General features: G+C 43.0%; 1 protein-coding gene across 2 annotated transcripts; it reads left to right on the forward strand.

The window, feature by feature from the left end:
- Nucleotides 1-335: 335 nt before the first annotated feature.
- LOC310756880 (zinc finger protein RFP-like) lies at nucleotides 336-15,064 on the forward strand. Of its 2 annotated transcripts, XM_083601789.1 has the most exons (9): nucleotides 336-889; nucleotides 4,307-4,393; nucleotides 6,035-6,073; nucleotides 6,971-7,102; nucleotides 10,089-10,111; nucleotides 11,094-11,203; nucleotides 11,603-11,662; nucleotides 12,753-13,377; nucleotides 13,530-15,064. In XM_083601789.1, exons 1-8 carry the CDS (start codon nucleotides 473-475, stop codon nucleotides 13,364-13,366), a joined length of 1,482 nt encoding a protein of 493 aa, XP_083457915.1. In that variant the 5' UTR covers nucleotides 336-472; the 3' UTR covers nucleotides 13,367-13,377; nucleotides 13,530-15,064. The 2 variants fall into 2 exon arrangements, with proteins under 2 accessions (XP_083457915.1, XP_083457914.1); XM_083601788.1 differs by having other exon boundaries at nucleotides 12,753-15,064.
- The last annotated feature ends 66 nt before the right edge of the window (nucleotides 15,065-15,130 follow it).

The raw sequence follows: 15,130 nt of genomic DNA on the forward strand, positions 1-15,130 counted from the left end.
AAGTAAAGTTCTTAACCAGAGGTAATATTTCTGGGTTAGCGGAGTCTGTAACCTGAAGCGTATGCAACCTGAAGCGTATGTAACCTGAGGTACCACTGTAGCTGATATTGGAATTTCAACAACTGCTTGAATGTATCTTCCCAAATAATTAATGACTTTGACTTGGACAGCTTCTGCATTTCCCTGCAGTTTGGCAAACTTAAAAACGAATTTAAAAGTGTGTTAAACCATGTATTATAATAAAACTGAAGTAGTTCCCTGTGTAAATATGGCCGGAGTCAGACTTGTGCCCACCAAAAGAGGGGGGGTAGGTAGGTGTGTCTCTCTCTCTTTTTGGAGTGGGCGGAATGCAAGTCATCACAATACAGAATCTCAGTACAAGAATTGACACTTCCCTCTTCTCCTTCTCACTCTTTGAAGCCGGAAACTGTTGGCAGCTTCTTCTTTTCTCTCTCGCTCCTCAAGCAAAGCCATGGCTTCTGCAAACCCAGTCCAGTCCCTTCTCCATGAGCTCACTTGCTCCTTCTGCCTGAAGGAGTTCATGGACCCAGTGATGCTCATCGGATGCGGGCATAACTTCTGCAAAGCTTGCATCACTAAGCACTGGAAAGGCTCCCTTAAGAACGTCTGCTGCCCTCGGTGCAAGAGGTGTTTCTTGAAGGCCGAGCTGCAGCAAAACGGGCCGCTGAAGAAGATGGTGGAGGCAAGTCGGCAGATCACCTGGGGAAGCCTGAAAGAGCCAGCCGTGTCCGAGAGCACCTGCCCTTCGCACAAGAAGCCTCTGACACTTTTCTGCCAAAAGGACAGCATCCTGATCTGTGCAAAGTGTGAGGTTCAGCATCAGGACCACACCATCCTGCCCATACAGAAGGCTATTGACGAGCGAAAGGTAATAATAGCTTTCAGATAGGGTGGGGGGTGGCAAAAGTATGTACAGTGGTGCCTCAGGTTATAGTCACTTCAGGTTACATACGCTTCAGGTTACAGACTCCGCTAACCCAGAAATAGTACCTCAGGTTAAGAACTTTGCTTCAGGATGAGAACATAAATTGCGCGGCGGCAGCGGGAGGCCCCATTAGCTAAAGTGGTACCTCAGGTTAAGAACGGTTTCAGGTTAAGAACGGACCTCCGGAACGAATTAAGTTCTTAACCCGAGGTACCACTGTAATTGTTATTAATGTTTCTTTAGAATAGGTTGCGTCTTGCCCAAAGTCAAATTTCAGCCAGGACTCTCCCTCAGTGCCCTTACATGATGTCCAGAGAGACCCATTCAACTTCTGAGGCCACTAGCCATAAAAAAGAAAAATGACAACACGCAAAATTAAATTAAGGCACCAAAAAGGGGGGGTGAGTGGTTTGTTTATATAATCAGCCGATCTGAGAGGATGTGTTTGTGATGGTCTAACCTTATGCCTGGCGTGCTCTGGTCCATGGGGTCACGAAGAGTCGGACACGACTAAATGACTAAACAAACAAAAAAAACCTTATGCCTTCAGAACATATTTTATTTATCAACATTTTAAACTTTTTAATGTGGCGCAATCTGTATCAGTTAACAAAAAGAAATACGTCTTTTGCCAAATCACATCTCTCATTTGTTTAAATCTGTAGCCCTAAATTGAAAAAAACAAGTCGCCAGACTTATTTTTGTGGGGCCAAAAAAACCCCACAAAATCACTCCACAAGTGTCTAGTGGCGGTGTAAGGGCAGAGCCAGACACAAAATGGAGGCCGAGGTTGGCATAATCAGCTGGCAATTACTAACATCACTTTTTACTGCTCTCTGACCCATCTTTGGAAATAGCTGAAATCTTTCCCACAATATCTTCCTTGTGGCAAGCAGTTCCATAGCTCAGTTTTCCTCCATCTGCTCTGGAGGTATTGTGACTCAGCCTCCCCATGTTAGGCAGAATTTAGTGCTCCCTTCCCATCCCCACCTTTCTCTCAAATTATTTTTACCCATCTCCTGTAATTTCTTCTCCCAATCCCCTTTTGCATTCAATTTATACCTTATTCCTCATCCCCAAACTGTTAGTTTTCTTTCATCCCTCCCCCTGCTCTGGTCATTTCACATTCACTTCTGCCTCCTATAAGAGCTTTCCATTCCTATTCCCTTGCTTTCTATCTCTGTTTCATTTATTTATTTAATCAATATGTTGTTGGGGAAAGCTGCCTGGGCCTCATCACTTCTCAAGTTCTAACAAAAGTCTGGGTGAGGTTAGGGGGAGTCATGAGTTTTCAGAAAACGAAACTGAAAAAAGCAGCCCTTATGCTGTCTTCACAGCAAGAGTCTTTCTGCGCCCATCAACCTATTCTGTACTTTTCTGCCTGCTGTTAGCGAAACTTTGAAATGCCTTTATATAAGGTGTCTGATCTGCTTGGAACTTCCTGGGAAAAACCTCCTGATGCTTTGAGTGACCCAACTTGCATGTATACTGTAATAAAAGGTGCTTCTGGCAGATTTTTACACTAAACGCAGAGTGCAAATATTCCAGAATATTAATTTTTAATCTCTCTTCCCGCCCCCCCCTCTAATTTCCTTTCTAATTTCCTCTGGTCCAACCAAAAGGCTATCTGCATGAGTTGTAAGCCCCAATATCCACCTTGGAGCAGGCAGACCAGAACACAGATATGTGTGAACCTTCTTCCATTTTTTTATTTTATTTCAGCCCCTTCATGCCTGCCTTCTGCTCAGAACCTTGGGTGTTATCAGTCAAGCATCCAAGTATTCTGACTAGGTCGAGCTGTGCTGAAAGTTTTGAAACCAGATAACACCAGCTGCACACATTCCCATGAGATTTACTCATGGGTCCTTTGTTCTGGGTTTCTTCTTCCTTGTTTTTTTGCTTGGGAGTTGGAACCTTTTTGCAACAATAAACAATCAGGCTTCCAAGCCGCTGTTTTGCTTCAGTTGGCTTGGCTATGGTGTCTTGCTTGAACTTGACTAATTCTGAACTAGCAGGGATAGAACCTAGCGAAGTTGAGAAACTTAAGTACCCTACCCCAAGTTTTGTCCTTGTCACTTGTGAATGTGTATTTCCCTCAGCACTGTCTGCTGCAGCCCCTATCTTTTTAGAATGTGTGGGGATTAGGTGTGCTGTGGCAAAGCAACAACTGCTTGGGTGCACTGTGGCCGAAGTTTCCTGTTTAGGGAAGTTTTTAATGTTTAATGTTTTATTATATTTTTAATATTCTGTTGGGAGCCGCCCAGAGTGGTTGGATAAATTATTATTATTATTACTATTATTATTATTATTATTATTCCCTTACGTGGTGCCTGTGTGGTAAACCAGTTGCATGAGAAGCGAACTAAGCTGGGAAAGACTCCGCTAACCCAGAAATAGTACCTCAGGTTAAGAACTTTGCTTCAGGATAAGAACAGAAATTGCATGGCAGCGGCGGGAGGCCCCATTAGCTAAAGTGGTACCTCAGGTTAAGAACAGTTTCAGGTCAAGAACGGACCTCCAAAACGAATTAAGTACATAACCAGAGGTACCACTGTATAAGGGTTCCCCCCATCTCCCTTTTTAGATTATGTGGTTGTTTTGAAGTCAAACCACTGCATTAGCAACACCAAAGTGACCTCCCTGGGGTGCCAGTCTGGGCAGTGTCTATGGAGGTCTTGGGCTGCCCAGGCTACAAGACCCCCTATAGTGAAGTTGGGAAACGCTGGTTCACGCAGGAATGAGGCATTGTGGGAGACATAAAATTGTGGCCTTCTGGGGAATGGTTGTGTTAACGGAGAAATCTGAGGGCTCCCTTGGACAAAAAAACAAGGACACCAGCCAGGAATACCAGAGCAAAACAGCAGCCAGTAGGCTTGGTCTTTCTTGAAGACTGTCGTGACAGGACTCCCACCTGCCACAAGGTGGAACAAGATGGAGTTGCCGAAAGGAGGCGTAAAAGGCACCAACCATCCACTTCCAGTAGTACAGCAGAATATAGCCAATTTCCCATGTTATTTGCATCCAGGAAAAAAAAGAAATGCTTGCCAATAAAATTTGCGCTATATTCTGCTATATGTCTGGAAGTGGCTTTTATTCCATATAGAAGCTCAGATATATTGCAGAACTCAACTGTCAGAGAAACAGAACCAACTGTCCTATGAATGCAGCCTGAATGTGGGCAGGGGGACTGAGTTGTATTCTGGGGCAGGAAACTGCAAAGAAACTGCAACTACCTTTTACTCCTGAATGCAAGGACCTTTTCTCCAAGTTCTTACACCTGAGAAATCTAACTGTAATGTGTCTGAAGGCAGGAACAAACTAAAATCCAATTCTCTCCTCCCCTTCACAACTTCCTCTTAGGAGCAAATTCTGAGCAAGCTGAAGCAACAACAAGCTTCGGTTGAAAGGTTCAAAGAAGCTCTTGCATGTGGTGCCAAGGAACTGCTGGTAAGTCTTGCATAAGCACTCAGCACTTACAGATGGATGCTTGGTTTACATGAGACAGCATATGAGGCCTGCTGTGGACTGGGAGAAGTCCCTGCCCCACTGCTATGCCTTATCTCATTCCCCAGGAGGAGAGAGAGAGAGAATTAAGAAGCTATTTGATAGTCATTTTCAAGTAACTGAATGTCAGGCACTTACTCAAGAGACCAAATTTTATTTTCTGTTGCCCTGGATGGTAAGACCCAAACCAATGGGTTCAAGTTTCTCTCTCTCTCTCTCTCTCTCTCTCTCTCTCTCTCTCTCTCTCTCTCTCTCTCTCTCTGTGTGTGTGTGTGTGTGTGTGTGTGTCTCTGTGTGTGTGTTTATTTTCATTATGCAGTAACACAGCATAATAAAACCATCAAAACAACCAAGCTGTGAGTACTCAGGGCAGAAGTCCTGTCCAAACCACCACACTCTGACCATCTTATGAGAGGGCTACCTAAACTAGCACGTTGCCTGCACGCTTTCCAGTCCATTAAAAAGTGCATCATCGTTTTTTATTTCAGCCCTCACGTAAGAACAAAAAGTTCTTGCCTGAACATTAGAAAGAGCTTCCTGACAGTATGAACTGCCCACTAGTTTGAGGCTTGTTTATACGTTGCACTGAATGCAAGTACAAGCTGTTGTATCTGTCTACTCATGTTGTTGGCACCCGCCTGTCACAAGAGACAATGGAGTGCGCCTCTGAGGGTGAAGTCAAACATTAGCAGCAATGAAGTGACCTTCCCAGGGTGCAAGCCTGGGTGGTGTGTATGGAGGTCCTGGGCTGCCCAGACAACAAGACACACACACACCCCGCCTCGCTGGTGTGGTCCGAAGGAAAACAGCAATACTCACGTATGTGTGAAATAAATCAAAAAGAGGCTGCGGACATACCATACATTTATTTTATTTTTAAATATATTTTATTAGATTTTCTTCCAACTATACAAAGGTAAAAATCACCATAACAGAAACAATAGTCGCACACACACACAACTGTATGTCAAAACAATTTCAAATCCAAAAATAGGAATTCTCCAAATCTTCCCTCCACCCCCTCCTCTGATTCCTTAATTTTTCTTTTCAACTGCCTATCATTACTACTCCAAAAAATTTTCAACCTTTTTTTTCCTATTATATTTCTAAAATTACAAGTGTTCTTAAAATCCTGCCAGTGTGTTAACTTGTTTACAATACTTTTGCATATATATAATAAACATTTCCCATTCTTTTCTGAATTTGTCGTCTTGGCTTCTGAGCTTTCCAGTTAATTTTTGGCATATTCCATCAACTTGATTTGCCAGGGACATACCATACATTTAAAACATGCAGCTTCATTCAAAGAATCCCGAGAACTGTAGCCCTCAGAGCTACGCTTCTCAACACCCTTAACAAACTACACTTCCCAGGATTCTATGGGGCTAAGTCATGTGTTTTAAATGCATTGTCTGTAGGCAGCCAAATAATAACATGAAATCTGTTGGGAAAGGCAATGGGTAAGATGCTTGCAGGCCTATGATCCAGTCATCATAGGTTTAGCATATATAGTTTGACCCTACGGTTCTGCTGCGAGGAATAATTTTCTTGTTTGGCTTGTTCTTTGTTTCTGTCCCACTACAGGATCAGGCAAGCCTTGCACACCAGGTGTTAGTGACTGAGGTCGAAAACTTCTTTTTTGTTGTTTTTTTTTTGTTGTTGTCAGGACACGGGATAACTTTTACTATTTTTTTTTATAAATATTTATTAAGTTTTCCAATTTTATGCAAACACAAAAAGAAAAAGAAAAAGAAAAATATTGAAAACAAATCAATTTCAATAACAATTTTTCAGTAACATGTTTCTCTGACTTCCTCGTACCTCCCCTTCTTGTTTTCTAGTTCAAATTGTTAATCCAGCAAATCCTAATCTCTTAACATTCCTTTTAATTAACACCTTATTTTCCACTCAACTTTTTAAATTTTATGACTTAAACAATTTTAATCCCTGTTATCTTTATCATAACAGCTAGAGACCACAAAAGTTCAATCCAGCATCTTTTCAGAGTTCATTAATTTTGTAGTATTTCTGTAAATAGTCCTTAAATTTCTTCCAATCTTCTTCTGCCGACTCTTCTCCCTGGTCACGGATTCTGCCGGTCATTTCTGCCAGTCCCATACAGTCAATCAACTTCATCTGCCATTCTTCCAGAGTGGGTAGATCTTGAGTCTTCCAGTGCTTTGCTATAAGTATTCTTGCTGCCGTTGTAGCATACATAAAAAAAGTTCTTCTTTGGCACCAAATGGCCGACTATGCCCAAGAGAAAAGCCTCTGGTTTTTTCAAGAAGGTATACTTAAATACCTTTTTCATTTCATTATAAATCATTTCCCAGAAAGCCTTAATCTTTGGGCACGTCCACCAAAGGTGAAAGAATGTACCTTCAACCTCCTTACATTTCCAACATTTGTTATCGGGCAAATGATATATTTTTGCAAGCTTGACTGGGGTCATGTATATCATTTTCATAATATTCTCTCTTAAGGCATTGCATGCCATAAATTTCATACCTGTGGTCAGAGGTCGAAAACTTCTGCCAGTCTTTCAAGGATCAGGCGCAGTTCCTGGAGCTCCTGAAAGGACCACCCCAAGTCGATGTCTTGATCAGTGAGGCAGAGAAGATACATCGTCACCGATCGGATGAATTTTGCAAGGTGAGAGTGTTGTAAAAAATGCACGCTCCTGCAGTGAGGATTGCGAAGCCCAGGTTTCAGAAATCAACATGGGATTTTGCACTGCTCATGCAGCGGCACGAGCGGTTTTCAAAGTGCAAGTTGCAGACATGGTTCATTTGCAGTCGTAATCCCTTTCCTGTTGTGGGGAACTGAACCCTGTGCAGCACAATCCATTACTGCTCCTGATGCTCAAAGATAGCTCTTAATTTGCATTTTTAGGCAAAGAAGTTAGACGGGAACTTCCAGAGACTGGTATGCGGATCAGAACACAGCTATGCTTCAGAGTCCACACTTCTCCAAATTTGTGGGCAGATTTTAAGGTGAATGCCATACAAAAATGCACATATTAAGGGAAAACGTGCATTTTAAGGGAAAACTTGCATTTCTCAAATGCACATTTGAGAAAAATACCACACTTTCCTGTCTTATTCCCTTGGATAAGACGCCCTCTAATTTTGGGGACTCAATATTAAAAGGGGGGGGGGGAGAGATTGTCCAGAATGGGAGGAATGCCAAAAGAAAGCTCACCCAAATTCCAAACGCTTCCGATCAAACGCAGTGGAGAAGACTCCTATCTTATTTCCGATCGACACCAGCAGCCGCCAATCACACACCCAATTGCCGCAGCGGAGACCAATCGCCAGCGGACATTCTTGCAGCAGCGACCAATTGCAAGCGAACATTGCTGCAGCAGGCTATCACACGCAATAACACCAGTGATCTACTACTCAAGATAGAAATCATTTCCACTGCCCCCCTGCACTACCCATGTATAAGACGACCCCAGTTTATAAGCATTGTTTTAAGCTAAAAAAAACCAAAACGTCTTATAGACGGAATGAGGCATCTGATCAAGATCTGTATTATGAGGCATCTGATCAAGATCTGTATTTTAAAATGAGCTTAAATATATATTTGCAAATGTTTGTATCTCTCATGCCAGGCATAAAGCAGGTGGTTGAATACTCTGGCAGCTGTTTATCTTCCTGTTTAAGGGCCCCATTATCTATAGCAGTATTTCAGGGTTGTAAAAGGAAATTACAGGCTGGGAGCAAAAGGTCACACTGACCATACAAATTATAGAATACAATCAAGCTACAAAAACACAATTAAGAATTGGTAAATAGTAATAATTATTGTGCCTCCCATTAAACTTGAGCCACATCTTCCTAAGGTTAAAAGGGAAAGAGCTAATAGAAACAGCAGCTGGCTTGAAAGGGGGGGTGTAGATCTAAGGAGTTGCTTTCAAAACTGTTTTTATTAAGTTCCGTTTTTACTTTGAAAAGGCCTTTCCTTTCCTTCTAAAAAGCTATATATGTTAATGTATGAAATATATTGGCTTAAATGTAATTATGCAAAAGATTTAGAAAGTAAGAAATGTTAGATTCTTATGTTAGATTCTTATTTCATAGAATCATAGAATCATGGAGTTGGAAGAGACCACAAGGGCCATCGAGTCCAACTCCCTGCCAAACAGGAAACACCATCAGAGCACTCCTGACATATGGTTGTCAAGCCTCTGCTTAAAGACCTCCAAAGAAGGAGATCTTTCATTGATAATGTGTGAGAGGAGAACCCAAGATCCTTTTAAGATAAAAATTAAAAAACCATGCACCATCTGTTTTAGCCATCTGTTTTGCAGTGAATAGGGCAATAGGGCAAAAGGTGAAATGTTAATTAAGGTATAATAATGTTAATCTAAGATATATGACTACTTATTTGCCATTTATAGATAGAAGGAAATATAGCTCTTTGTCTCCCATAAAAGGCAATAGGAAATGGGTGTATCTTTTATGATTGGTTCGAGCAAACAGCCAATAGGAATTTCAACCAGGCTGATTGGACAGAGGCAGCCAAAGGAGGAGCAAGGGGGCTGAGCTGAGGAAATATAAGTGCTGACCATCAGGGCTGGAGTGGGCAGAGCTTTGGTAACCATATACCACTGTGTCTCTCATTTATTTGTCTGACAAATAAATTATTATTTTAATTTCTCTATTGCTGCGTTGAATATTTCATTCCAGCTAAGCGTTAACCACAAGCAGGGTGCTACAGGAATAGTACGGTATGCTAGAAATGATGCAATTTTGCATATGGGTGTGTTTCAAAAAATGCTAGTTGATGCCGGAACAGGTTGGAAAAGCTGACAGAAGTAAGTAGACTGCTTTTCCTGTTAGCCAAACTGATCACATTTCAATTATTGCTGTTACTACTGCTACTACTATGATTTACATTTGTTAGTCACTTTTTCTTGCCCAAGGCAACCCAAAGTCACTTACGACAAACTAACCAACCAACCAAACAAAAACGGAAGAACATGCATGTACAGAATGTGGAATAGGCCTTCCTGAGCAATGCTATCAGAAAACAAGTGAGGCGGTTCCATGCTAGAATGCATCAACCCCAAATATCTGCACATTAGAAACTAGCATGTCCAAGCGAAGGGTTTTAATCTATCTTTCTGTTCTAGCTTTCCATCTAGAGGGAGGCATCTGTGTGTGTTTAATAGGGGAGAGCAATCCAATGAGGGTCCCGTCCCCCCCCCCCGTCTGAAGTGGTAGATTGCAAGCAGGGTTGTGCAATCTCACATGGCACCCTGGGGTTTTAATCCACCCCAAGATTCGAACGATGAGGAAAACGCATGCGTTTAGACTCCCTCACACGGCCATGAGGTCTAAGGATTAAATCTGCTCACTGTGTGGCAACTGCAGTTCCTAGCTGCACCAATCTCTGTGCTACAACTAAACACGAGGCTGGCAGAATAATTCCTTAAAAACAGCGGCACTGGTGCACTTGGGGGTGGAAATTCTCTCACGTCACCATAGAGCCCTGCAAAATGGTAAGACACACCAAACTGGGATCCCGATGGATTTTAATGGGAGTTGACTTTTTACAACTTCATAGATACCCATTTTTTCATATCCCTAGAAACTTGACTACTCGTTTTCTCTGTTTCTCCTTCTTCTAGGAAGATGAAACGTTCACCAACTGGTATGTATCTTACATGTATTATTTTTATTGGTTTTCCAAATTATTACAAACCAGTCCAAATTATTTAAATTTAATACAAAATGTTTTCCCACTCCTGTTGCAAACATATGTTCATTACTTCCTGATGTAGCCACTTCATTCTTGTTTAAACTCCTCTTCATCCTTCTCTTGATGTTAGTCCATTCGCACAGCCGACCTTGCTAGTTTCCTCACATTCAGCACCTCTGTTACTTTTCATAAATATAAAATCCATTTCATGTTTGTGGTCCTGCATAAACGTTGTTCCCAGACCTGGTGTGTTGAGATAGTTAATTCCCATCCTCCTTTGTTCGGTCACATTCCATTCCTTGGAGATCATTCCTTCCTCTGTTCACCAACAGGTTACGGCTATAAATAATAATAATAAAAAAACCCAGCCTTTTCACAAACGCAGGCTCTTGCCAGATTTAGTTAGCAGCCGTTCATCTTCTTTTAATTGCTCCCTTAAACTCCTGGTCCAGTCCAAAGATAATTTAAATAAAGTCCATTCAACCTCAGTCAAGGGGGGAGGACATAATAAAACATTGTTAAATCCTTTGCTGAGCTTAAATCAAATGCCTCCCCTTATCTTTTCCGTGGTGTCAGACAGAATAACATAGCTATGACTACACACGACTCATTCATTTTGCAGGGGAGGTCAAGAATCAACTGGTATGTATCTCATCCTTTCGCCTCCTCCCTCCACCTTCCACAAGTAGAATTTTTTACGTCCCTCTCCAGAGGAACTTTTGCACTAATCATGGCCTCCTTCCTTTTGATCTGTCCGTTATCACCATCTTAACATAAGTGTAGTGGGAGATAGACTTGGGCTGTTTTCCTGATGGTTCAATACTTTCAGTGACGCGCGTGTGTGTGTAATTTTGTGTTCCTCAAAAGTTCATTTTTGCAGAAGCAAATCAACAGAAGACAAGTGAACAGCATGCTGTTATTTCCCCCTCTCCAGGTTTGGTGAAGAACATTATAAGGAAAACAGTTCCGGGGATCTGGAAAACAAATGCTACGAAATCACTGAGCTAAATAAAACTTTGAAGAAGACGTTTCAGAAATTCAAAGGTATCAGTAAGCAGGAGAGGAGTGGATGGTTCACTTCCTGTGATAGAGTGAAACAAGGCTATCGGCTTCAATCCTGGCTCACAGTCCTGGAGCGCCTTTGGGCGTGATGCCCTTGGTGGACCCCTACTCGTGAGAAGGCCCCTTCCTCCTCACAGCTCTCTTCAGTGCCCATTCACTTGCAGCAGAGCAGAATTTAAATTGCGATATGGCACACTAAATTACAACCACAAACATGCAATTAAAAATCAGTAGGAATATTTGGTGTGATGGATGTGCAGTCCCTCATCTTCAGTCACAAATCCTCAGACAAGCTGCAGAAAACATCACTGAAGTTCATCCACAAAAGGGTTTAGGGACCCCTATTCTAATGCTTTCTGTTATCCTCCCTGCCCTTTCTAGGTCAGATGGCAACTGAGCTGTGGAAAGCCAGAAATGAAGTCCTGAAGAAATATGAACAAGGTGAGTTCACAGGGGGATAGCTGAGAGTCAAACTGGACTTGGTGTGGCAGATCCACGAACAGGATCCCTTGTTATGGCAGTTGTATACTATGGCCCTTATTGGGATGCTGTTACGATTGCTATAGTGATGGAGCCCAGAAATGGTCACGGTACTCAAAGGATGTGGGCAGCCTTTCCCCTCCAGATGCTGCTGAACCTAGCATCCCTTGCAATCATGGCTAAAGGTGAAGGAAATTCTTCTTCCTCTTATGTATTTCTTTATATTCTGCCTTTTGCCCTGACAGCCTCAAGTGTCAGGGACGTGGCTGAATTGGACGGGGAAGAGTCGGACTCGGGAGATGAAAGATTGCTAGTACAAGCAGAGACAGAGTCTGACTCTGGAGCAGGAGGAATTGGGCTCGACTCTCCCCCTTCACCAAGAGTTCTCTGACTCAGCTAGAGCAGACATGGACAGCTCACAAGAAGGGGGAGAAATAGATGGCAGTAGGGAAGTTGCTAGGCAACCAGCAGAGAGTCAGAGGTCAGAGTTCCTCCTTTGAGAGAGGGGTGTGGGAATTCCCCCCCCTCCTCCTCCTCCTCATTCCAGGAGAGCTGTAAACGTCAGAATGCAACGGAAGTGCAACAGGGGAAAGGCTGGACGTTGGCGTATTTTCTGTTGTGACCAAGGCAGAGTTTCAGAATGAGCAACTCCTTTCAAGAGCGGCAGGCTGGGAGCCACTCTCTGAGTGTAACTTGTAAATGAACGCGCCATAAAACTGCCAGGGAGTCATTAATTCTTATCGAGGCTTGCTTGCCTGCCTGAGATCGTTACATCAAGGCAGCTTACCGATAAAAATAAGAAACACTAAAAACATAGGAAAACCAATAATTAAAAAACAACTAAACATCGATAGTATTTTATCTCCATCTATCATCTATTATACATCATACAAATAATTACAATAAAAACAGTACATTTTTATTACAATTTTTAAAAAGTAAACAGCATAGATTTTTTATTATATCAAGTAGTATATTTTTAAAATAAATACAGTAATTCTTTTTCAGCAGAGCAGCTTAGCCATCCTATAACCTCCCCTTCCTCTTGCAGAAAGTGTGTACTTGGATCGTGACACAGCGCACACCTCGCTGGTCCTTTCAGAGGACCAGGGAAGCGCCTGGGAGTCGCACGAGTTGCCTGAGGAGATGCCTTATCACCCTGAGAGATTTGAGGACCGTCAGTGTGTTCTGGGCTTAAACGGATACACCTCGGGGAGAGTCTACTGGGAAGTTGATGTGGAAGAGGCGATAGAATGGGGTGCTGGGGTGGCCAGAAAATCTGTGGAGAGGAAGGGCCCTCTGGACTTTAACCCTGATGCCGGAATCTGGGGAGTAGGCCTAGACAGAGTTGGGTTAGACAAGGGGTACTGGGCTTTCACCCTTCAAGGTCCTATTCCCTTGACCGTGCCAAAACCCCTCAAGAAGATCCAGGTGTATCTAGATTACGACAAAGGGGAGGTGTCATTTTGCAATGCCAGCAATCCTGAAACCTTAATCTTTACCTTCCCTCCGGCCACATTCAATGGAGAACAAATCTATCCCTGGTTTTGGGTTGGGAAGGGGGCCATCAAAATATGCCAGTTAGAACCAGAAGACATCGAGTTCAAACTGGTAGAGGCTGGGCTTATTAAACCTTGGGAGTACAGTGGTATCTCTGGTTTTTGATAAAAGATACAGTGGTAACTCTGGTTACGAACTTAATTCGTTCCGGAGGTCCATTCTTAACCTGAAACCGTTCTTAACCTAAAGCACCACTTTAGCTAATGGGGCCTCCCGCTGCCACCACGCGTTTTCCGTTCTCATCCTTAAGCAAAGTTCTTAACCCAAGGTACTATTTCTGGGTTAGCAGATTCTGTAACCTGAAGCGTCTGTAACCTGAAGCATATGTAACCTGAGGTACCACTGTACTATGATTTCTGAGGAATCTCCTCTTTGTATATAGACATTCCCTGGATTTGCAACTCCTAAGCACTCTTACTTCTCATTGCAATACACCCCCCTCTATCAGTTGGGGTCTGTGGCCAGCTCCCTCCTTGCTTCCTCTGCTTAAATCACTTGGGTGGGAACGCCCTCAGGGCATCTTCCTGTATGGAAATCTTAAGTACCGGTCAGGTGGTTAAGCATGTGACCCTGTTTCCTTTCAGGAGGCAGTCAGTTCGGAAGGGAAAGGCACACAAACGATTGCAGCAGTTGTACGTATGGGGCTGTAGCCAACCTAGTGACACACTGGGATTTCTGCTTGCATGATGGAATATTCTCTCCCTCTGCTCCCCTGCCCCCTCCAACCTATTTCTGCGGTCTTGCCAACGCTCTGCAGCAGTTTGGGGGAGGGGGGAAGTCTCATTGTGCAAGTAGAAATCCTGGTGCTGGCGGGACGCATTAGTTGAACACTCCCCTCAGCTTCCATGCCTATCGATGCAATGCTGGGTGTGGAATTAATCAGGACATATTTTCGGTGCATGCCTTGTTTTTTTTGGGGGGGTGGAGTGGTGTGGAATGCGACGTGCATTGCTTTGTTGGGATGTCTCTATCAATACTGTTGGCAACCTGGTACCATCCAGATGTTTTAGACTACAATTCTCATCGGCCTCAGGCAGCATGGCCGTATGGAGTTTAGAACATCTGGAGGGTGCCAGGTTGGCACATGCACACGCGCACACACACACTCCACGTTCCCTATGGCACGGCAGTTTGGCACTGAAGTGGAGGGAAGGCACCAACATTAAAATAAATCCTTTACTCGTTCAGCCCCACACGAATCTCCCTTGAGGCACTGCCAAAGGAAACAATACTCTCTGGTTTTCTATGTGCTGTGTTCTATGCAAAACCCCTTTGCGACAGAGCGTGCACAAATACTGTGCTGCTTTGTTTTGGAGTGCCCCTGACAAAATTAGAAACCAAAGTGCATTGGGCTGACTAAGCAGTGGAGGTTCTCTGTTCTATTTCCCACTTTTGGTGTTAATGTAACTTTCTCACTGTGCCAGCTGAACATACATTTAAACTGCCTGTTATCACTGACTGTAATTTTCATACCTCATTGCCATCCAGCTCCCACCTAATCATTTTCTCGTATATACTTGCCAACTATGATTTCATTTTCTGCATCCAACAAAGTAGGCTGTAGTCTACAAAAGCTTATGCCGTAATAAATTTGTTATTTAGGGTGCCATAATACTCTTTTTTGTTGCCTTTTCTTAGGTTGTTTTCTTTTACATATTGTACCCAGGGATTTGCATAGTTCTTTTTTTAAAAAAAACTGATGTTGTTGGTACCCTTTTGCTGTTTGGAAAGTTCCTGTATCTATTCGGCTGTTTCTTCATGCTCTTTGGCTGTATTCTAATAAAAGTGAGATGCTCACACTGAGGGTTGTGTGTGTGTTTGACTTGGTTTAACTCCCCACCCCAATGAAAATCCAGTCTCCTGCCACTA

Source organism: Podarcis filfolensis, assembly GCF_964270895.1.
Source record: "Podarcis filfolensis genome assembly, chromosome: 2".
Taxonomy (NCBI): Eukaryota; Metazoa; Chordata; class Lepidosauria; order Squamata; family Lacertidae; genus Podarcis; species Podarcis filfolensis.